Raw genomic sequence first — 24396 nt, 5'->3', positions numbered from 1 at the left:
TGACTTGGGCCAGTTACCACTAGTCTCTGAGCCTCAGTAAAATGGGGTTAATGCCATCTCCTGGGGCTGGTCAGGAGCCCCCGAAGCCCTTTTTCTTCTTTGCCCCTCCATCGTCTCCCCCAAAGGCTTCTGATCACTTACATGGATCTGCTCCATTCTTGGTAAAACGTAAACTCCGTAGGGGTGGGGGTTTTTGTGTTTTGTTCCTTTCGAAATCCCCAGAACCTAGAGCAGTGCCAGGCACACAGTAGACGCTCGTACAGATTTGTTGAAGAAATGAGTGAATGAAAGCTACCTTGGTTCCTTCTGGGTCTGAAATACAGATCTGAATCAAAATGGTGATGAAGTGTGATAAAAGGGGCAGTGATCGGCCAAAGCAGAGGTTGCTATACTGTCCATATCAGCCCCAGCTCCAGCCTAAAGGGCTGTGAGACCCCCTCACTGCCGCCCCGTGAGGAACTGTGGTGGGGAAGAGGATGTGGCACAGAACCTGTGAGATGCGAGGAGGAGAGCCCAAGAGAGCTTGGCGCTAGACCCTCCATGGCTTCCCTCACTCCCGCTCAGGGAGAATTTGGTTAGAGATAATATTCAGAGAAGAGAAAGGAAACTGGTATATTGGTTCAGAGCTCAGCCTGGGACCAGGGTCAAGGCTTGATCAGAGGTCAGGTGAGGGCTTAGACTGAGGCCAAGGTCAGGGCTCAGAGTGACCAAGATCAGGACTCATCCAGGACCGGGACTAGCGCTCAGTCTGTACAGAGATTCAAGCTCAACCCAGACACACTATCAGCCTTTGTTCTGGGACAGGTCAGGGATCAGCCTGTGACCCAGGTTGGACTGCAGTCAGTGATTGGGGTCAAGACTCAGCATGGGTAGGGCCAGATTCGGGACTCTGGCCAGGGTCCCAGTTCAATGTGCAAGGGAGACCAGGATCATGGATCAGTATACATCCAGGATCGGGGCTCGGTCTGTGATCACGATTAGGGCTTAGCTGTGATCCAGGATCAAGGTTCTAGGATTGGGGCTCAGTCTGTGACTAAGTCAGGCTTGGCTTGAGATCGGGGTCAGAGTCTAGCCTGGGGCCCAGAGAGTTATCTGGGAAGAATTTCTGGAGCCAACACCAACACTTAGAGGAGAAAGCCTCTGTCCTTGGTCCTGGAACAGCTTCACACTCTCCCATCTCTGAGCTCTTCCTTCCCCTCCCCTACGCAGGGGACCCAGGACTGGGGGGAAAGACCCCGCCTGGTCCTCCTGAGCTGTCCCCCTGGGTGGGGAGAAGCCCCCCTCCCCTTCCTCTGCCTGTCCCAGCTCTGTTTACCGCCCCCCCCCCCCACCGTCTACATGGCAGTACGGAAAACCTTGTCCCCCCCCTCCAGCTGGGAGATGGTTCCTGGGGCACCTTCATTGCTCCACAGAAGCCCTCTGTCGTGTGAGGAGAGAGGACACAAGGCCCTCCTTCAGGAGCAAGTGGAGGTTCAGAAACTGAGACTCACCCCCACCCAGCAGGGACGGGGGCCTTCTCTGGGCCCCGGCTTCCTCCTATGCACGCATGTGCACACCACACGCAGGGACTCTGTATCATACACACACTCACAAATATACACAAAAGGGACACCTTCCATAGATAACCGCTTCCACAGCCGTGCACAGACCCAAGCAGGAACACTTACACAACACCCTGGTAATCCCTTCCTACGGGCGTGCACACACACACGTCACACACGTCACACAATTGCCAAAGACAAAAGGCATATACAGAAGACATCCCTCCCCCGTAGACAAGCACCTCCTCCTGCATGGCGTTCATGCACACAGGCCATACACGTGCACAAGTGCACACACAGGAACCCACACAGACACATTAGAAATGGGACGGTCACCACGCCAACAGGGGGTACGGTCTCCAACACAGAAGGCGGTTGAACACCAACACAAGTTTACACACACAGACACACAGCTCTTCCCAGGCAGTTACAGAGTTACACAGACACAGAAGCAATTGTACGCCCCGGAACGTTCTGTCTCTGTCTCTTTACACACACACCACCCGCGCCCCCCCAGAAAAATGCCCCATCTGTGAACTTGCCTTACACAACACTCTACTGCATGGGAGAATTATCAACAAAACTCGCTTTTAATGATGGGTTGACCTGAGGAATCTTCAGACAGAGGCCTGCGGCCCGAGGTGACCACCAGCAAGGAGCCGGCCCAGGTCTTGGATCAAGAGTCTCCCAAAGAGAGTGGATCTCTGAGTGGGATGGGAGGCCCAGCCCCCTAGGGCTTCACGAAAGAAGACTAGAAATTAGCCTGGGGGAAAGAAACATGGTACAAAATACATTCAGAGCCCCCTGGCTGGGCCCCGGGGTGGCCCAGATCCTACATATGAGGGGATCAGGGAGGAGAAACACAGGTCCGATCCCCAGGCCGTTCTCTTTGCATGGCCGGGTTCCAAGGGGCGGAATGCATTAGTCATATTCCTCTTAGAAAAATATATCTCTTTATACTCGCCTTCTCCATAGTCTCTTGGCTATTTGGGAATGAGCATTTACCTGCACCCCAAGGCTTAAGAGGGGCTGCTGAGGGGGGCTGCTCCAGGCAGAACAGCAAAGAGCTGTGACCTATGGCTTTTGCATCTACATGGTGGGGAATGGGGCAGGTGCGCAGGTGTGGGCCAGATGTGAAGCCACCAGTATTCAAGATGGGGGAAGAGATGGATCCTGGGTCAATGATTTCCAAGAGAGATATCAGTGACCCAGGTCCTCGGAAATCCTTTGGTTTGGTGTCTAAGCATCAAGGGAGCAGCATTTGGATGGAGAGGAAGAGCCATTCCATTCATCTCATTCCTTAAAGGGCCCCCAAAGGAAGCTGCCCCCTTGGACTATGATCAGGGGAGGTTGATAATCTGGGAAGGTATCGGGGTCTCTTTTGGTTGTGGTGTCAGCTGATTTGGATTACTCTTGCTCCCTCATCTGGATAGCAAAGGACCCACTGGTTAGGGTCTGAGGGCAGTGTAAGATCAACGTGTTGGACCCCACAGTGGAGAGATGTGTCACTGGGGCTCTCCTCCTTACTCAGATTCCGCACATGGCACATGGCCATCCTGGTGGGATAACGGTGGATGCCTGAGGAAGCCTGGAATTTGGATCAGGGATCCAAAGGTCACCACACAGGGGTGGACAAGCAGCCGGATCGTTTCTCAGGAGCAGTGTGGACCCCGGGGGTGGGCTCATGACGCCAGTGACTCCACACGGTGGTACCAGTGAATCTGCTGCGAGCACCATTGTCTCCCCACCCCACCCCAAACGTCGGAAGCCTAAGGCCACAGACTAACTTCCCAGGAATTTTTTTGTCAAACAGCAGTGGCCTGGATAAACCTTGGTGCCCATTCTTCCAGCTGGAGAAGAGATGAGGATGCTTTGAAAGCTCAGCCCAGAAGGGAGGAGAGTCTGGGGCCACTTTTCTTACAATAGTCCCTTTAGCTCTCACATTAAGGTCCTCAAGACCTGCGGTGGGGCACCCACGTCTCCTGGACACCCACCAGCCCTCCCTCCCACAGGTGGAACCCGGAGTGGTGGAGGCAGGGACACAGGAGACAGAAAACGGTCCATGTGGCTGGAACTCCCCAAACCAGCTGCACCCCATTGCCAAGAGGTGGTGCGCCCAGGTGGGGAGTACCCGGACAATCTCTCCCCCGAGCCTCCTTTGTCATGCAGAAAACTCATTGAAGGCCAACAGAGCCAAGGGATTGTCCCCAAACCAAAGAGAGGACAGACAGATGGGGGTCCCCAGGGGTCTCGAGTCCCCCGGGGCCGGCTTGGCCAGGACTCCCGGCCCCCTTGCGCCCTCGGACGCATCATCTGGGGTAGTAGTCGTCCGGGACGCCCGTGAGGTTCCTCCCTTTGAGCGCCGCGTCCACCACTTTGATGTAGGCGGAGATGGTCTTCTGCATGTCCGCCGTGTAGGGGTCGTACTCGAGCTTCCGGAGCCCCGAGCGCTTGAAGTTGCCGTCCTTCTGGCTCTCCACGCAGAGCAGCCGGTCCTCCCTGACCGCCACACCCAGCAGGCCCACCATGCGGCCCAGCTGGACGAAGAGGTCCTCCTTCAGGTCCTCGAAGTGCACCACCAGAACCTTCTTGCCAAACTGGAGCCAGTCCAGCGTGTGGGTGGCCCACCATGGGGCGTAGTTCCGCACGAACTCCGGCCACTCTGCGGAGACAGCGGGGAGCGCGAGTCAGAGGGAGGGCTCAGAGGACGCGGGGCAGATGGGCTGGTGGCTGATGCCCGTTATTCACGCTAATAATATGATTAACTCCTTTTAGATCTCCAAACTCAGCTGATTCCCCAGCCTCAATGCTGCTTTCCACCTGCAATAGTCCCAGCCCTTCCTTCTTTTGGGGATGACAGTAATACTTGTCCGGTGCTTCCTACATGCCAGGCCCAGCCTTATATTAAATATGTTACTATATTTTTATATTTTAATACATATTAATATAGAATATAACAAATATATCAATATTGCTATTAGTTCCACTTATTCCTCACAACACCCCTACAACGTAGATATTATTGTTATCTTCATTTGACAGAAAAGGAAATGGAGGCACAGAGAGGTTCTGTAACCTGCTCAAGGTCACACAGCTAATTAAACACACACAGCAGAGCCAGGATTTGAATCCAAACAGGCTGGCTTCAAAGGCTGAGCTTTAACTACCAAGTTATCCTGTGAGGTGATAGTTACTCTGCGTAGTAATAGTGCCCTGTATAGTAACAGTATCTACTCACAGGATAATAGTAGGATGTGGAAAAGCATAGACAGTTGTGAACATGGTGCCCAGGTCCCGGTAGGTGCTCAGTGAGTGTTGGTTATTATTATTACTGAGGGTGTTCTGTTTTCAGGTGAGGTGTCGTCTTCCCCCCCAGCCCCAGGCCCTTTCAGGTGCCTCCTCTCGGCTTCCCAGCCCCCATCCCCGGACCTCTCATGTATGTTGTCTGTCTCCCCAACACACTGAGGGCGGAGGGCAGAGTTTAAGTCGGATTATTTATATTTACCATTCTGTTCCATCTTTCTCTCCTCACTTTTTTTTTTGGTGAGGAAGATTGGCCCTGAGCTAACATCTGTGGCCAATCTTCCTCTTTTTTTTTTTCTCCCCAAAGCTCCAGTACATAGTTGTATATCCTAGTTGTAGGTGTTTCTAGTTCTTCTATGTGGGATGCCGCCTCCGCATGGCTTGACAAGCGGTGTGTAGGTCCACACCCAGGATCCAAATGCGTGAACCCCGGGCTGCCAAAGTGGAGCACATGAACTTAACCACTCAGCCACGGGGCGGCCCCTCTCTTCACATTTTATCAAAGGATCATGTACAGTCTGTTTTTGCTGTTTGTTACCTCGCCATGGTAAAATGGCAGGATGGATTGTCCCCAAAATTGGGAGGGTGTGTTTGGGGTCATCTGACTTGAAAGACAGTCTACAACAGAACGGGGGAAGTTCCTTGGGGAGCCCTGGAGAGGACCTCAAAGGGCCGGCCAGCCCCTGGAGCTGCAGAAACTCTGGTGGAAGGAGCAGTCAGGGTCACTGCAGAGGGGGCCTGGGAGGATGTTGGGAACAGAGAGAGGGGTCTGCTGGCTCAATTCTGAGCCCCAGCTGGAGAATCACAGGGCGGGCGCTCTGAAACCGTGAAGCCAGACCCACTGCTTCTCAGAGGGCAACACCACCGGCAGCCTCCAGAGGACTCTGTTTATTGAATATGGCTCAATGAGTCTCCCAAGCTAGTCTGGGAATCCCAGCTGGTTCTTAATAGCTAATCCTCATTCCTTGCTGGCGATGGGTCCTCATTATCTCATTTAACCCTAACGGCTACTCTGAAAGGAAAGGACTACTGTTCACTTACTGCCAGTGAGGAAACTGAGGCTCAGAGAGGTGAAGTAACTTGCCCAAGGTCACACAGCCGGGAAATACCACCCAGACCAGGCCCGCCTGATTCCAGGTCCCGATCTTTCCCAGGCCCCAGCAGCCTCACTCCCACTTCCTCCCACTGCCTTACACCCAGCAGGGGCTCAATAAATGGTTGCTGAGCTAAATTGAAATTCCCAACCGCCAAGTTGCGACGTGATAAAGGGCTCCGCTTTCTTTGCAGAACACATCAGAGTCTGTGGTGAGGCGCCTGCTCCCCCACTGCCCCCCTGGAAGACCACGGCTGCTTGGGAAATATTTATGCTGGTGACAAGGATATTTTTTACCCTTAAAATAGATTATTTACAATGTATCTGGCTAATTGGGCCCATACTGTTAAAATGGGTTAAGGCCAGATGTATCTGGGTGATTAGGAAAAATGTAGCATGTCTATAGTCTGTTTGACTTTTTAAAAGAATCTCCCCACTCCTGAGTCACCTCACAGCGTCCTCAGTGGTTCAGGATGACTGATACTGCCATGGCAGAAGCCCGGGTAGATGGAGATGGCACTCGGTCACCCAGTGACACACAGACCCGGACTTCTAGGCTTGGCCACTTCCGACCATCTCAAGTGTTTGCTGGAGGAGGGCTGCAGTGTCCTCAAGGAAAAAGAAGGGCCAGTCTGCGTGGTGGCCAGGGTCCCCTAGATGGGGCCCCTAAGCTTGGATGCGGGTGGGATGGAGATGACACGGCATCCTTGTTGATTCAGACCTCCCTGAGGTGGGAATGTATGTTGCCTGAGCGCCTACTGTGTGTCAGAGTGGTGCTGGGAACTTCACACGCATTATCTCGTGCAGTGCCCACAAGAAGCCTGGAGAGAGGAAATACTAGCCTCATTTTACATATCGGGGAAAAGGAGGCTCAGAGGCACGAAGCCACTTGCCCAAGGCCACACAGTGGACATCCAAGGCAGAATTCGGAGCCACGTCTGTCCCAGACTGAGCCTGGCTCCCGCCCTCCCAGTGAACCCTTGAAGAGCTCCTGATCGGATCCGCTCCAGCACGCTTCTCGCTCCGGATCCCGGGCCGCTGACTGCTCCCTTCACCTTCAGGTGTGGTCTGAGACACGGGGTCCGTTCACAGATGACTCTGAAGTCAGACTGCCAGCGTCCTAAAACCAGCTCCTCTCTACATTAGCTGTGTGACCTTGGGGACGTTAGTCGATCTCTTTTGCGTCTCAGTTTACCCATTTGCAAAATGGCGACCGTGCTAAGACCCACATCCCAGACCTGCTGCGCAGATGGAATGGAAAAGATTCGCAAAGACCCTGACGCAGGGCCCGGGATGCAGGAGCAGCTCGATAAGTGTCGTCTGCTGTTACGATTACTCGATGTTGGTCCACGGCGTCTCTGAAACGCCCCCTGTGCCCCATCTTTTCGGCCAGAGCTTCCCCTCCAGCACCGCCTTTGACACCCAGGCTGTTTCCACAGCAGATGCTCGCTCAGCCCTCCCTCCTCCCGCAGCAAAGATTCCTCACTGGAAGCTCCTAAGTTACCTCCTTGGAAAGAAGAAGGAGAAAAATGAAAATAAAGCCCTAGATTAGCTCAGGATTTCCGGTAGTTGGACGCTGCCTTCCAGTTGGGTGATAAAGGCGCTCTGAGCCGTGGAGCATGGGAAACGGTGCTGGTCCTGCTGGACTGTCACACCCGTGGGCCTGTCCGGTCATGGGCTGGCCGTCTTCCCTCCATCTTCTTGTCGACGGGAGGAAGAAGGGCCTGATTAATAGCCTAACTGTCCTTAATTCCCTACGGAGTCATTAAACACAGCCTCTGTTTCATTAAACAGATCCAACACAGTTCACCTTGTGTAATCACACCACATAAACCTTTGCTTTGGACCCACTCCAGGGAGACTGTGAAATTAACATCATGGAACCAAAAGCTGAGGTTGGGGCGGGGAGAGGTTGCAGGATCCTCGACTCAGCTATAACTGGGAGGGGGCACACGGGCAGGGTGGGGTGGACATGCTCAACAGCTGGCTGACCTCTGCTCTCAGGGGGGTGACCTCCATTTTCCAGGCCAAGAGCATCGTAAAGCAGCGATTCTCAAACTTTAAAGTGTGCACAAGGCTTCTGGGGGAATCTTGCTAAAATGCAGATTCTGATCCAGTGAGCCTGGGCAGGGTGGGGTGGGGCTGAGGTCTGTTTTCCTAAAACTCTCCCAGGGGATGTTGATGCCGCTGGTCCACAGGCCACGCTTTGAGTGGCTCGAGTTTAAAGCAGGGAGTCTTAAACCGGAGTGGGCGTCGGAAACACCTGGAGGACTGCCGGAACACAGGGTGCTGGGCCCCTCCCAGTTTCTGACGCAGCAGGTCTGCAGTGGGGCTGAGAGTTCGCATTTCCAACTCTTTCCCAAGGGATACCGAGGATGCTGATCCTAAAGCAAGGCTCTCCAACTCAAGTGCCTACGGGGGCCAGATGTTCACGCAAATAAGAAGAATGGGCTTGGCAGGGACTCTGGAGAATGGTTCTTTGGGAAGGTTCTCAGCCAGAGCTCACGAAGGCCTGGGTCAGGCGCCAGGAGAAGGCACTGATGTGGGGACCCCAGACGCCCAATATGAGACGCGTGTGCTGGAACCGCCTCTCTTCCAGCCTGCCCTGAGCCTCCCTTATCTTGGGTTTTAAAGCTCCCAGCTGTCTTGAGCAAGGGCAAAAAGAGGTGAGGCCACTCCTGGGAAATAGGAGAATTGTCTGAACCTGGGAGGAGGGGCTATGCCAGAAAAGGAGGAGCTCTGAATGCAGCAGAAGGTCAGTGACAGCCCCAGGTAAGAGAGAGCCCGGCAGCTAACGCCCGGGTTGAATCCCAGCTCAGCCGACAGCTGGGGCCTCGGCCGCCTGGCTTGCTCCCTCCCTGGGATGGTTTTCTCACCTGTGCAGTGGGATGCTCCCGATGATTATGGCGGCCTTTCTAACCTCCTGGGGTAATTACAAGGGTTAAGTGAGTAATGGATGCTTAGCGCCTGGTCCCACAGCAGCTTCCCAAGTGAGGCCCCTCCGTCTTCACCAGGGGCAGCAGGAAGCCCGGGAGGTGGAGAGCCAGGTTCGAGTCCCGAGTGACCTTGGCAGGTCCCTGCCTCTCTCTGGCCTCAGTTTCCCATTAGTAACTAGAGAAGGAGTCAGTGGTTCTCAGCGCTGCCTGTGCTCTGGAAGCAGCCGGGAGCGTTGACAAACACTGACGTCAGGCTCCTCTCCAGTAATGGTCTGGGGGTCAGCCTGGGCACTGGGATTTTCCCATACTCCTCTGGGGTTTCTGATGCACAGCCAGGGCTGAGGTCCCCTAGGCTCAGCGATCTCCCTGGTCCTTTCCTGCCCTTTGTACCCGCAGACTTCGCAGCCTGGCGCTGGCCAGTGTTCACTTTCGAGTGCTCTACAGATAAATCAGGCAGAGCCCTCTTTACTCCTGGGGACAAGGGAACAAATGTCACGACCTGTCCAAGCTTCCACCCCCTCACTGAGACGGGGAGCCAGGCAGGAGGAGGAACAGGTGGGCGCCTCTGAGTGAAGCGGGAGCCCAGGGCACAGTCACTCAGACAGGCCCAGGGGTTTTAACCAGTGACACCAGCGTTGAGGGCGTGGTGGGTGGATCCCCGAGTTAGCGTCATCCTGCCACACCCTCCTCCTCTCTGGAGAGGGGCCGGAGCCTCAGAGCAGCTGGGAGCCCGGGTAGGATCTGGGGGAGTGGGAAGCATCCCCGGGCTTGGGGCTGGGGCAGCCTGGTTCCTGGAGGCTGTTGAGGTGAGGTTGGGGGAGCTCACGTTACAGAGCATCTGCTGGGCCTCAGGGCCTCCGGGCTGGGTGATTCGCATCCATTGGCATGTTGGCTAGTCCACTATCACAGCACAGTGGCTAAGGGCATGGGCTCAGGAGCCAGACTTCCTGGGTTCAACCCCCACCTCCACCACTTCCTGGAAAAAGCTCGTTCACCTCCCTGAGCTTACCTTATTCCATCTGTAAACGGGTTAATTGTGGAGGGTTAAAAACACTCATCGCTGTGACTCTCATTACAGCCATGGAGATCTGGGATTTTGAGACCCAGGGGGGTTAAAGAGACTCAAGATGGCAGAAGTTGAGTCTGACTTCAAAGCTCTCGCCACTCCCCTGGGCGGCCACCCTGCATCGAGACATTCATCCACGCACCTGTCACCTACCAAGTGCCAGAGTGGAATCTCAAACACAGGTCATCTTAATGAAGTTCAGTGCTTAGGGGCCAACACTGACATTTCCCCAGCTGTGTGGCCTGGGGCAAGTCACTTAACCTCTCTGAGCCTCCCAGGCCGAGATGTTGGGAGCGTTCATTGAAATGATGCTCTGTGAGCTCTTAGGACTCAGCCACTGAACTTGGGCTGGATTCAGGTCTCCTGACTCCCAGGAGAGGGCTCGTGAACCTGTTTCAATAGATCCTATATCGATTACATAAGGGTCTCCCATAATGAGTCCGGTCTGCGGAGTGTTTTGAAAGGGTTAACTTTACTTCAAGCCCCACAATTATTATCCCCATTTTCCAGGTGGAGTGGTCTAAGCTGAGTGAGGTGACAGGGCTTTTCCAGGAAGTGGCGGAGCTGGGACTTGAACCCAGGGCAGCTTGCTCCAGAGCCCACGCCCGTAACCACTGTGCCATGACAGCAGCCTGGCCCATGGAGGGTGATGCTTGGGGTGTAGTGGGATGCGGGACGTGCACCTCCTGAGCCGTGAGCAGGAAAGGGGAGCATCACACGCATGTCCTCCAGGACGCCCTCCTGGACTGCCCACGGGGGACAGCATGGGCCCCTGCCGCGCCCCTGGGGCCCCGCCTCGCCCCTCCCCGGCCGAGCAATACCTTTGCCTTTCCAGTGCGCGTGGGCGGCGAAGCCGATGTGGCCGCCGTACTTGCGGTTGAACTCCGCCATGAGGGCCTTGTAGGGGTTGCGGATGAGCAGGATGGCGGCATCGAAGGCCTCGATCTCCTTCTGGCCGCTCTCGTGCGTCTTGATGCAGATGGTCCTCCCGCTGCGCCAGTGGTCCCGCTCACCTTTGAACCCTTCCCGCAGCGGGGGGGCAGGGAACACGGCAGGTGAGCTGGGGGAGGCGAGAAGCCACCCCACCCCTTCGGGGCCACCTCGGGGTCCTCATGCACTCATCCATTCACCCGTTCTTTTACGCGCATGTTTATGGAGCACCTGCTATGTGCCAGGCACTGTGCTGGGCGCTGGGGATAAAATGAGTTGCAAAAACATCCATGGGTCTTAGTGTTTTTGAGATCCAGATTGTCCAATGAATGCCGACTCATTGATACAGTTAGGGCTGCGGGACAGCAGTATTCGTGCTTAGGTGCATGAGAGGGTGATGCGCTGGGGGGTTCCTCTCCGGGTCGAGTCCACATCCCCACCCCACTGATGCTGGGCGTGGCCGGATGAGTTGCTTTGACCCTTGGAATGAGAGCGGAAAGTGGGTCTCTGCCAAAGTCTCCAGATGCACCACATGTTTCTATTCACTCTTGTGTGCTTCTGCCATTGCTGTGAGAAGAGCATGCCCTGGAGGGCTGTTGGTCCCCCCTGGGGAGAGACGCATGGGTCCAACCTGCAGTCTGGAGCTAAGCAGCCCAGTCAGCCTAGCCAAGATCACGACCTAGTCAGGCAGCATCCTGAAAGGTTTCCTGGAGGAAGAGATGCCTAAGCCTAAAACTGAAGGATGAGGAGGAATCTACTAGCCTAAGAGAGGAGGGAAAAGTGGTGGGAACAGCAGGTGCAAAGGCCCTGCGGTGGGTGGGAAGAAACAGGTTACAGTGAATGACTGCTGAGGGAGCGCAGAGAGCAAGGGGGAGCATGAGGCTGGAGAGGGTTGTGATGAAGAGTTCAGTGCTAGCCCAGAGAAACTGAGCAGCCCTTAAAAGTATTTAATCAAAAGGAAGGGAGGACCTGATCAGGTTTTCATTTCTAGAACCGAGGAACCGAGAGGAGTTCTGGGTAGCTGGAGTGTGGAGGAACGCTTCCATAGCCCCAACCCTGTGCTGGACATTGGTCTGAGCCTTTTATGTATATTAGGCAACTTGATCCTTTCAACAATCCTATGAGGGTTTTGTTTTGTGGATGAGGAAACTGAGGCACAGAGGGATCAAATAACTCACCCCAATTACAGAGCTATCGAGAGGCAGAGCCAAGATTGAAACCCAAGCCATCAGGCTCCTGAGACTGCTCTCCACCATCTGGGCCTCCCATTCTCAGAGAGCTAAGGCATTGGGGTGCTACCTTGAAAGGCAGTTAGAGATGTTATTGTACTGGACCGTCAAGATACTGGCTGTGTTTCCAGCTCCATGGGTGACCCTGGACATCATGTCATCTCTTTGGGCCTCAGTTTCCTCATCTGTAAACTGGAGCCATGCTGCTTCTCCTGCACAGGGCTGTTGTGAAGAATCTAAGAGGCTCATAGTAAGACTTCAACAAACGGGAGCTAGGGCTGAATATGTCTCGGTGTGAAACCCTGGGCTGAGAAGCCACCCGGTCTCATCACAGCTTGCAGCGGTTTCTTCCTTCTCTGTCCACTCATGACGGTTTCTAGGGCTTTCTGCTCCTGCTTTTAAGTAGGAGTGAGGTGAGGCTGCCACAGCATCCACTCCTGTTCTGTGGCAGAAAGGAGCAGCCCCCCTCACGGGGCCAGCGGGTGGAAGAGCCAGGAGTGGAATGTGGTTTCCTGAGTCAGATTCCATCCTGGGACTTTCCAGGTCCAGTTGCAAGGAGTAGCCTAGCCTTGCAAATTAGCACAGGCCTGTGCCCAGTAGAAGATATTACCCACAGCCTTGGAGGCCCACGGAGAGCACAGCATCATGGGAGAAACTGCCTCCTGAGGCACTGAGGAATGGGGTGTGGGGGCTCGAGAGAGAGCTTGGACATAAATGTTTACCCACAGGCGGCACTGGAGACAATTTCCCCATCGTGCTGTCACGCATTCCATTGGCAAGCTCTTTATGACACGGACAAAGGACTTCCCATCTAGGATTTCACTTTATCTTCCCCAAAGTACATTTTTCCACAAGCACAACAGTGGAAAGACGTAGGCAGCGGCTACACAAGGACCCACACAGATTCTCAGGGAAGAAAAATAGTGAGAAACGTGTCAGGATGGTCCAGCTGGTTTACGTCAGCTCCGTGTGTTATGAGACCTATATCACCCTTCTCTTTGTTCCACGATGGGGTCGACTTAGCACCGTACTTATCAAGATTAAAAAAAAAAAAGGGAAAAAAATGTCAACATTGGGAAAGATGTGCTCCAGATTCCAGATTTTGGTTTCCCGGGGCCTTAGTCTGTAGGGAGCATTGGAAATGTAGGGAAGTGGGGAAAATTCCGTTTAGCAGAATGTCTCCCAGGGAGAGAAGAGGTCTATGTCTGGAAAGGAGTCTTTGCTAAGTCACATGGGATGAGCTGGCCTGAGGAACAACGGATGGTTGCTCAGATGTCCCCTAAGGAGGGCCCTCCAGGTGACCACAGAGGAATCAGGCATACAAGCTCAGGGCCAGAGCGGAATTGCTGAACTGCGCCACCAAGGGTGCAGCCCCCCGATCCTTCCCTCACACAGCACCCAGCAGCCCCTGCACATCAACGTGGAATATTTAAATCATATTACTTTGAAGGTCACAAAAATAGCAGCTTGTGTGGGGCACCCACATGACCCTCAAACTCTGAGGGGCTGGACAACTGTCCTAGGATTTGGAGAAATGACCTTGTGGGGTCAGACCACAGAGAGAACAAGATACGTTTTTCTCCTTCTCTTCCCCCCACCTCCCAATATGGTAGTTGCCTCCGCATTTTGCAGTTGGGGAAACAAGCACAGAGAAGGACGGGGCAGAGACGCCACATCTCTGCGTGCCCTGGAGTTTACTGGGGCAGGAAAGGTCCCCTTCTGGCTCCAGACGTGGACACGCTGGAGGCCGATGGTCCTTCAGGAGCAATGGGGATGGTTTGGAGGCAAATCCTCAGACATGTCAGCGGGGCTGAGAGGCTGCCTCCTCCATCTCCTGTCTGCTCTGTGGGCCCCCAGAAGCCGCAGAGGGCCCCTACCCAACTAGGGGCTGTTGTCCCAGCCCCTCCCTCCACTGTGTCCCCTCCCTCAGGAGTCCAGGTTCTGGGTCCTGACAGCCACAGAGCTTGAGTCTGCACCCAGGGCTGTGGGGTCCCCGAGATGGGGAAGGAAGGAAGAGGGAGGGACATGAAGCCGAGGGAAAGAGGAGGGGGAGACGGACAGAAAGGGACAGCCATATGGAGAGACGTAGGGATTGAGACAAAGGGAGGGAGAAGAGCAGAGAGAGAAAAGACAGGGAAGTAAGATAAAGAGACAAAGAGAACAGAGACACAAAGACAGACCGAAACAGAGATCCATACGCGACAGAGAGATGCAAAGACAGAGAGAGAAAAAAAGACCAAGAAAGAGAGACAGGCAGATGGACAGAAAGAGACGGGTAGGTGGACACAGACACAGAAAACCATGCTTTGCAAATGGCCAACCTCCCTGAGTATGGGGAAGAGAGGGCAGGACTCAAGTGGGACAGACGATTAGATTCTGGGAGGGAGGGTCCATTCATTCATTCATTGGTTCATTCCCTCCCCTCCTTCACTCAACAGCCCCTTGGGAGGGTGGGCTGTTGCCAGGAAGAGGGAAGAGAAGGTTGCAGAGAAAGTGGAGGAGGGGAGAAAATGTCAGGCAGCTCCTCAGTCCTAGGAGGGCCCTGGGGGCTCACCCACCCGACAGAGGAGGAGATGGAGGCCTCAGGAGGAGCAGGACGTGCCCCCAGTGATCCAGCTGCTTAGGAGCAGGGATGCAGGAACTCTCAAGGGCTTAAATAAATCAGTGAGGGTTGCTGGAGGATCAGCTTATCCTACAAGAACCACCCCCTCTGGGCCCATCACCCAGGTACCCCCGTCTAATCAATGACCTCCTGAATGTCCCTCCCTGTGTGCTTCTGTCCACCACTGTCACTCACCTGCAGCCAAAATGTCCCCCCACCCAACCTCAGTGGCCAGAGCGGTATGTCACACATGCAGATCTCAGCACACTATTCTCTCCTAAAGCCCCTCCATCTCCCCTGGAGCGTTCGGGGAGGGGAGGGGGACACGATCCCAGAGGGAGGGGTGAAAGCTGTGTCCCATTGGCCCCCTCCCCACCCCCCGGGCGGAAGTGCTTCTGTTTCTCCCTCAGACTCCAGGAATGAGGAGCTCCTCTGATTCCAAAACACGCCAGACCTTCACACGCGCTGTGTCCCCTCCCTGGGACCTCGTCCCCGCCTGGAGACCCGCTCCTCCAGCCTCAGGTCACAGCCCCCTTTGTGATGTCTCTGACATTCTTGGGTGTTCTTCTCCTCTATCCTCCCAGTACCCAGGGCACTCCTTCATCATGGCCCTTATTATTATTAATATACTCATGTCACTGTTAATAATGCTAATAATCGTGGGCATTTATTGACTGTCTACAATGGGCCCAGTGCTGTGACGGATGCCTCATGTTTTTGTAGCTCAGTCTTGGGGTGTGTGCACAGAAGGTGGACAGGACTTACCCAAATGGGAGGAGGGGGTCCCAGGAAGAGGCCATGGTGAGGGCAGAGAGCGAGGAGGGGGAGGGGAGGTACATAGCGTGATGGGTGAACACAAATAGTTTGATGGTGTTGGATGGTGAAAGGGGTGAGGGCTGGGGGTGTGAGGCAGGAGGCGCAGCCAGGACTAGACCCGGCAAAGCCCCTGGAATGCTCTTGTGAGAACTGTGCACGTTGTCCTGCGGGCAGGGGGCAGGGGGCCACAATTAAATGCCGATGGGGCACAGCTTTATCCCTCCCTCTGGCACCATTCCCGCCCCCCCACTCCGGGACCAGGACCAGGTTTGAAGATTTCATTAAGTATCTCTCAGGTGGGAAAGCAATGGGGGGGGGCACTTGGGGGTGAGCCAGATTGACTGATGCTATGGGGGTGGGTTCCTCTCTTTGCCTGCACCCCACTGCCGGCCCTGGGCTCCCAGAAAGAGCTCGTTGTTAACGGCAAGGTCTCAGGCCACGGGAAGTGTTTTTAAGGCCCTAAGGAAAGGGCAGTGATGCTCAAAGCCTCAGCTGCCTGTGACCAGCGTGCAGAGCCCTGCCTTCCCCAGGGGGACTGAAGGAGACAGGTACTTAGGGTGAGCCCGAGGGACCGCCGTGGAAGGTTGATCTTGCTTCCTTTCTTCTTCTCTCTACTCCTCCCTCCCTCCCTTCCTTCCTTCTTTCTTTCTTTTTAAAACTTTAGTTGACACCTCACCCCATTAATGATCAACTCCTGATATCCCCCAACATTCGAGTATAAAAAACACAGGGCAAAGACCAATTTTTGGACTGTTGCGGGTCTGGAAGTGAGAATGCCGGGCTCCAGCCGAGGGCCAGGGTCTCACTGTGACTTTGCGTTGGAATCACGTGGGGAGCTTTTAAAAAATCCCAGCGCCCTGGCCCGCTCCCCACACTCTCACGGGAACGGTCCAGGGAGCAGCCTGGCATCGCGACTTTGAAATCTCCCTGGGTGATGCTAACGAAATCAGAGACCAGCCGTCCTTGACTTTGACTGAATAGTCGACCGTCCTGGTCACATGTCATTTAAAAAGTAGTGTACATTTTACACCACAGCCTCATACACGTTATCTTATTATGTTTTTTTCCAAATCTCTGACTTCGGTATTGATATCTCCATATTATTATAGACGTGGAAACTGAAGCTCAGAGAGGTGAGGAATCTTGCCCAAGGTCCCACAGCTGGTAAGTAACAGAGTTCAGACTGAAAACTCATTCTCCTGATTCCACCTTGAGATTCAGTTTCCCTTTCTCTGAAGTTAGGAGGTTGAGCTAGATCAGAGATGGTAAATACAAGGATGGAGACCACCATTCTCCCTTCTACACCCTCAGCAGGTGTCGCTGTCGGATTAAGGCACTTTGTTACTGAGCGAGAACAGAACCTCAGAATCCTTCTCAACACATCACCCTAAAGCAGAGATTCATTGGAACTGACACAAGAGATGAGACCACTTTGGAGACCTGGGCTAAATGATCCTGAAGGACCCTTCTATTTGTGACAATCTAGATTCCATGAGTAAGGCTGATGCCACCGCCAGGTTAGGATGTGGGCCAGCCATGGGATGCTCTCCGAGCCCACTTCCCAAGCCGCTGCCCCAGGACAAGCCAGAGAGATTCCACAATTGCTTGGGCTCCTCCCAGCAACTCCCGTAAAGGCGGTGCAGCCTAGCGGTTAGGAGCAGAGATACCGTCGCCAGCCAGGCCTGGCTTTAAATCCTGGTACAAAGATGCAAGCCCACAGCTTGGCGCCTCGTACACAGAAGGGGCTTGACAAATGATCGCTTAAGCCAAAATGAAACATTAATAAATATACAAAAAGTCAGCACTCTAGGCAGACCCCTGACCCCCTGCCCCCTGCCGGCTCCATCCTTCCACCTCCCTCTTTTCACTCTTCTTGCCTTTTCTCCCTCACTCTCTGCCTCTCTCCTGTTTCTCGCCCTCAGACAGACATGTCTCCTGGCTCTCCCTGTACTGGGTTCAGAGAAAACCCAGCTCTCTGTCAACCAAGCTGCACCTGGCCAGTACCTGGTACCCAGACCATAGTATTCACAGCCTACATTTATTGAACACTTACTTTGTGCTAAGCATGTTACACATATCAACTCATTAACCTTCACAACAACCTCACCAGCCACCTACTGTTATCTCTAATTTGTGCATGATGACACAGCATCAGAGAGGTGCAGTAACTTACTCAAAGTCACACAGCCAGGAAGTGGTCCTCATCAGGTTTGCAGACACAAAGACCCACAGCCAAGGGCTGCTCCACATATAGGCTCAAACTGCCTCACAGGCAGAGTCCCTCTTCCCTGATACCCCAGCCACGCGTGGGAGAAGGCTTCATGCCCAATGGGCGTTTCATCCGTGATTTCCAGTTCCCCAGTAAGAACCTACAGGGATTTCTTGCCTGTGTGATGGAGTAATAAGACTGTGGGCTTTGAAAGTGGGGAACGCTGGGGTGTAATCTCTCACCAGCCCATTGAAAAAGATCTGTGTAACTTTAGGCAAGTTATTTCTCCTCTCCAAGCCTCAGTTTTCACATCTGGGAAGTGGTGTCATCAGCCTGCCTCCCAGGGTCACCGTGCAGAGTGAATGCAGCACTGGGCACAGCTCTCGCCACGTAGTAATGGCCAGAGAACGTCTGTGGCAATAACCTACACAAAGTGCTGGTACGCAGTCAGCGCTCCATACATGCCTGTTGGGAAACTAGGAAGGTGCATCCAGAACACGGCGGTGCTCAGGAAACCTGCACAGCAAGTATCACGGACTTCAGTATAGATGAGACATCTGACACATAGTGGGTCCTCCAGAAATGTCCCCACGTTGAGCACAGTTATGTCCTCTGTGTACAGCATAGAGTTGCTGGTCAATAATGTCTGTAGTGAGGTACCCAGCACACAGTAGTACCTCAAGGAAGGTTTGTGGTGCTCTAAATGGAGGGAAGGTACCAGGCACATAGTAGGGGCTTGATACATCTCTCTTATTGAACGGATGATGGTGAGGGACCCAGCACATGCTTCTCAAGAAATGTTTATGGGATAGAAGTGAAGGGAAGGTACCAGGCACATAGTAGGTCTCAGTAAACATGCCCGGGCAAGCTGAGTGGCACACAGTAGGTGCTCAGGAAGGGGTAGTCCCATGGCCTCCCAGTGGGTCCTTCCAAGCCCAGGCAGCCGCCCGCCCCCCTCCACCTCCTCACCTTTGTTGTAGAGAGAACCGTCGAAGTAGTAGCTGCCAGTGTAGAAGCCGGTGGCCAGCTCGATGAGGTGGCGAGCCCACGTGTTGCCGGCGCCCGGGAAGCTGGCCAGTGCGATGAGCTGCTCGGACTTGGCTGGGAGGAACCTTCTGTCCATGCAGCGGTTGTCTGCAAAGGGCAGGGCACCCACATGGGTCAGTGGCAGGGCTAGATATAACTTGTCCGGAAGGGACCAGGGTGCACATGATGAGACCCCTTCTGGGCCTCAGCTTCCCCATCTGTAAAGTGGGGGAGAGGGTTCCCCCCTCACAGGGTTGATGTGGGGGTTGAATGAGATCATGTATGAAAAGGGATGAGCACATAGTAGGAATTCAACAAAATCTGCTAGGAGCATGAGTCTTCTCTCCTGCCTCAGTTTCCCCTCTGACACAGTGGTCACTCTCTCATATCTGCCCCCCCTTTTCTTCCTCAAGGGGCATCCATCTACATGGGATCCAGTGCAAGGTTCTTATCTTGGCCTCCAAGCCCTGTGTGGCCTGGCCCTTGCACCCTCTCAGGCTCATCCCACCCACCCTCGCACCTGCTGGCCATCCGGTGTCCCTTCCCTTCCTCACATGTGCTCTGCTCCTTCCTGCCCCAGCACCTTCAGGCGTGCTCTTCCCTCGGCCTCACTGCCCCCTACCTGCCTTTGCCAGATGGACTGCTTCTAGAACTGGTACTTCCTCCCTCCCTCCCTGCACTCCCCGGGCTACCATTACTGTGTGTAATGCGTACTGTAATATATGTTGCTCAGAGAGACGGATGGATGGGGAGATGGGTGGGTGGTGGTTACACGGATGGATGGGTAGGCGGGTGGCTGAATGGGTGGTTAGATGGATGGATGGGTAGGTGGGTGGGTGGATGGGTAGCTAGATGGATGGATGGGTAGGCGGGTGGGTGAATGGGTGGGTGATAGATGGGTGGATGGAAGGATGCATGGGTGGAAGGATGGATGCAATGGTGGGTGGATAGATGGGTGGAGAACAACAATATCTAAATTGTAGGACTCTTGTAAGGATTAAATGAAATAATGCATGTAATATGTTAATACACCAAAGAGCTCAAGAGGGTAGTTACTATTTTTCTCTAGCCCTTGACATCCCCATCTGTGAAAATGGTGGGCACAGGTGAGTACCATGCTGATACTCCCGTTTCTCTGGTTTTACAGAGCCATCAGGATGCCACTCCAGACAGAGCTAATGGGAAGCGTGTGCCTCAGTCCCTCCCACTGCATCCGTCCTGGAGCTGAGAAGGCACGGTGGTGATTTCTTCTACTCCCTGCACACGTAGGGGAAGCTGAGGGAAGGCCCAGCAGAGCAAGCTCCGCAGTGGAAAAGGAAGAGAGAGTCCTGGCTTTTCAATCCCAACCCGTCTTCTCCTCTCTGGGCCGATGACCCCTGCCCTTATTTCCCGTGAAGGGACGGCAGGCAGACTTCCCTCCCCTCCCTGGATCTCCTGCCCCCTGAGCTCACGAGGCTGCTCTGCACATCCTCTTCTCCTCCCCTCCCACTTCTAGGAGGAAGGGGCCGCCCCCTGCTCTTGTGGCTTCCCACCACCTCCTTCCTCCTCCCTAAGCTCCTTGCTCCATCCATGCCCCCTGCATCTTCCCTGTCTCTCAGCGGGCTCCATCTCATTAGCATTCAAACATGAACAAAGAGCTCCATCGCTTACAACATCTCCCTCCAGCAGCCCTCTCTGCCCTCACCCCATTCAGCCACCCTCCTGGCACACGTGTCCACACCCCATTCCGTTTCCTCCTTCTCCTGGCTCCAACTCTCACCTCTCTGGGCTCCGCCCTGCACTGCACCAGCTCCTGCTAAAGTCGCCAGTGACCACCCAGTGTTCAGCCCAGCCTCATCTCGCCTGACCACGCAGCACCCTCTAAGACCGCCCATCACACCCCCTTCTCCTAATTCCTTCCAAGACTTTACAGGGCTCTTTCCTGTGCTGCATTACCTGCCGCTATTGAAATCTTCCCAGGACCTGCGCTGAATTCTCACACCAGCCCTCCCAGGGAAAAGTCTGAAGTCCTCCAGTTAAATTCCAATTCTGCCACCTGTGTGCTGGGTGACCTCGGAAAAATGGTGGATCTGAGCCTCAGTTTCCTCATCTGCAAAATGGGACTGTGAACAGCGATCACGTCCCGGGGTTGTTAGGAGGCTCAAGTGGAGGAGGCACGGTGAGTGTCAGCACAGGACTCACGCACCGTCAGTGTCAATCAATTATATTGTTGCTACAGCCAGAGGCCCAACTCCGGTCTCCCAGCATGCCACGCTTAATCTGTTCCGAGGAGAGCAGACTTTGGGAAAAATAAACCCGGTCTTTGTTTGGTCTGGGAATGGTTTTCATGGAACACACTGCAAAAAGGAGCCTAGATGGAGACCTTTCTGGTATGTTATGTTTTATATTTCGATAGGGGTGGGGCTCACCCGGGTGTCATGAAATAGTACACTTCAAATTTGTACATTTCGCTCTATGTCAATGTTACTTCAAAATATCATATGCAAATATTGAATTATCATTTATGATATGCATGCCAAAGGGTAACGATGTTTGCAACTTGCTTTGAAATGCTGCAGAAAATAAGAAGGATGGTGGGATGGAGAAACGGAGAGGGGTGTGTGGTAAACATAACAGAGGCTGGCCAACGGGAAGTCTATGGGCTGAGTATATGGTGTGCACTGGGTCATTCTTTCAATTTTTTCTGGAGGTTTGACATTTTTTCACAGTAACATGTTGGGAGGGAGAAAGAACTTGGCCTCTCAATTTCCTCAGAAAACAGAATTCTCCATTCAAAGACTTCCTGGGAGGCCAAGACCAATTTTGACGTAAAGGATGTTTTTTCAGCACTAAAAAGAAAGTTTATTTGTGCTTAAGCTCCATAAATCGGAGCAGATGCTGGAGGCGGTATTGTCTATAGCTTTGGAGTCAGACAGACCTGGCTTTCCATCCAGAGTTGTCATGGCCGAGCTGCGTGACATTGAACAAGGCTCTTCACCTCTCTGAACCTCGGTTTCCTACCTGCAGAATGGGGCTAATAAACCTTACAGGATTAAATGGATAATGTGTGTGAAGTATTTGCAATGGATGTCGAGAAGCTGTGGTTAAGAGCGCAGGACCCAGATTGCCTGGGGTTCGAATCCCAGCTCTGCCCTGTCCCAGCTGTGTGACTCTGGCCAAGCTACTCAACCTCTCTGTGCCGAGTTGCCTCATTTGTCAAATGGTAATAATAACAGCACCTGTGTCATTGGACTGTTGTGTGGACTCGACGAGTTAATTCAGCCTAAAGGGCTTAGACAGTACCTGGCACACAGTAGGTGCTCAATAATTATTTGGTTCCCGGCAGGAGCATCAGGACTTGGCACATAGTAGGTGCTTAATAAATGCCAGCCATGGTGGACCAGGCTCTAGGCAGCCTGATGGAGCGCACGACTCTCTAACCTCCCCAGCATGTAGGGACTGCAAGCAGGACATGGAAAAATTGAAGAGCAGTCGTGGCCCGGGGGCGGGACACTGGGAAGGAGCAAAGTCATCAATTAGGGCTCTTTGTCTGCTGTGGTGAAGGCTCCAGTGTCTGTTTCGCCCACATCTGAGCCGTTCACGGTCATGGGATAATTAATCTGTGTGTGACCCTCCCTGCAGGCTGGGGCAGCGCAGATTGGCACAGACTCAGCAACACTTCCCGAAAACCAGCAAATGCTCATGCTTCCTTGCTGGAGTGGAAACTCAGCCCAGGGCCACGCTTGCTAAACACGTTCCTGTAGGTTTGGCCTGTGCAGTGCCCAACCTGCCCAACCATACGTCGTGGCCTGGTTCTTGGGAGATGAAGAGGCGGTCTAGCCCAGCGGTGTTTAGTTGGCTCTCCAGGCTGCAAGGGGTGTGGGGAGGGTTCTTCCCACTGTGGGCAAAGGTTTCTACTGGCACTTCGGAGTCAGAGACATGAAAGCAAATCAGTCTTGTAGATGTGTAATTGTGGCCACTTCCGAATCCCTCTGGGTGTTGCTTCTCCCACCCTGTAAAACGGGGATGATATTGCCCTGATCGTAGGCTTACTGTGGGCTTCACATCCTTACACGAGATGAGGCTTGGCATAAGACTGGTGCATAGTAGGTGGTCAGCATGCTCAGATATTGGGAGCCCTTCAGGGATTTCCTTTGGGCTGAGTGTCCCAGCACGGGACCTCTCCAGGTGTCACCCGCCTTCTGTGACGCCTCAATCAGGAGAAAAGGTTTCCATCCAGAAATTTTATAAATGGCATGACCTCAGGCAAGTTCCTTAACTGCTTTAAGTCTCAGTTTCCCTTCCTGTGAAGTGGGCACAAGGACGGTTCCCGCTTCAGAGGAGAGCTGAGGGGATTCAGCAAGAAAACGCAAACGAAGGACTTGACACTGAGTCTAGCACAAAGAACGGCCTTGAGAAACCCTGAGTGCCACCGGCAACCCCAGCTCCACCACCACCATCACCACCATCATCACCACCATCGTCATCATCACAGTCCCAAGAGACGGAAGAGGAGATCTACACTAAGTGTGGGTTCCATTAGAAAAGGCAGGCTAGAGGAGGAAAGGAGGAGTGGCCAGAGAAAGAGAAGAAGAGACTATAGACCGATTTCCAGAAGCCTAGAACTGGAAGGGCCTTTGGAGATCAACAATCGACAGCTGTGTTTTACAGATGGAGAAACTGAGACCAGAAAGGGAAGTGACTTGTCCAGGATTATGCAGGGCATCAATGTTGGAGACCCCAGGCCTCCCACTCCCAGCCCGATGTCTTCCCACTCAGCCTCGCTGCCTCCATTATATGGAAAGAGCCACCAAGGGGGTCCTCAGTATGAGGGATGGAGATGAGGGTCTTTAGAACCCCCCGCCCCTGGCCTGGGGCCCTCCATGTTGCCCGTCCAGGATCTCTAATCTAGCCAAGTTCACCAGGCCTGCCCTCTGCCCTCCGGCATGCACAGTAGGTGCTGTATGGAATGGACTGACCAGGGCACCTCTGGAGGGAGGCCATCGGGAGACCATCTAGGGGAGGCTGGCTCACCTTGGACCTGCGTCTGGTACACGATGAAGTAACTTGGGGTCCCACAGCTCTCGAATTCCTCCGCACTGCACTTCTGGGCACAGAGCTGCTCGTCCTCTCTCTCATGGAGGGGAAATCGCGTGGTGGGGAACCCACAGTGGCAGGCAGTGCCCGCAAGGGCCGCCAGTGGGTACTCCTGGGGACAGAGTGGGACAGGAAGAGAGTCACTACATCCTGGGACTGCCCGGACTCCAAACGCATCCCCTTATTCCCTTCTCCATCACTCTCCCAGACCTGGGGTCCCCAGACTTCATGAGTGAACCCTACTTTTATGATTTTGCCCCATCCAGGTACACCCTGTGCTTTTACATTTTCCAGCTTTATTGAAGTCTAATTGACAAATAAAAGTTGCATATATTTAAGGTGCACAGCTTGATGTTTTGATATATGTATGCACTGTGAATGAATCTCCACAATCGAGCTAATCAACCTATCCATCGCCTCACTTAGTTACCATTTTCTTTTCTGTTTTCCTGTACTATTATTTATTCATTTCCTTTAAGTCAACTTGCCTTTTTGAAACTTAAATTTTAAAGGAAACTTGATATCACTCCCCAAAGTAGTGCTTGTGGAGAACCAGCATTTCCGTACAT

At 53.6% G+C, this 24396-nt stretch overlaps 1 protein-coding gene across 2 annotated transcripts in view; it reads right to left on the bottom strand.

The window, feature by feature from the left end:
* Window positions 1-1374: 1374 nt before the first annotated feature.
* The window catches only part of WSCD2 (WSC domain containing 2), a 109444-nt gene continuing 86422 nt past the window's right edge, over window positions 1375-24396 (bottom strand). For both annotated transcript variants that reach the window (XM_070516218.1, XM_044775736.2), the window contains 4 exons: window positions 23765-23939; window positions 18695-18859; window positions 10761-10961; window positions 1375-4203 (listed from right to left, as the gene is read on the bottom strand). In XM_070516218.1, coding sequence (XP_070372319.1) covers window positions 3851-4203; window positions 10761-10961; window positions 18695-18859; window positions 23765-23939 — 894 coding nt within the window. In that variant the 3' untranslated portion in view covers window positions 1375-3850. The remainder of the gene's footprint in view (window positions 4204-10760; window positions 10962-18694; window positions 18860-23764; window positions 23940-24396) is intronic.

This window comes from Equus asinus, chromosome 8 (genome assembly GCF_041296235.1).
Source record: "Equus asinus isolate D_3611 breed Donkey chromosome 8, EquAss-T2T_v2, whole genome shotgun sequence".
Classification (NCBI taxonomy): Eukaryota; Metazoa; Chordata; class Mammalia; order Perissodactyla; family Equidae; genus Equus; species Equus asinus.
The sequence above is the reverse complement of the archived record's forward strand: the minus strand, read 5'-3'. Positions and strand labels throughout refer to the sequence as shown.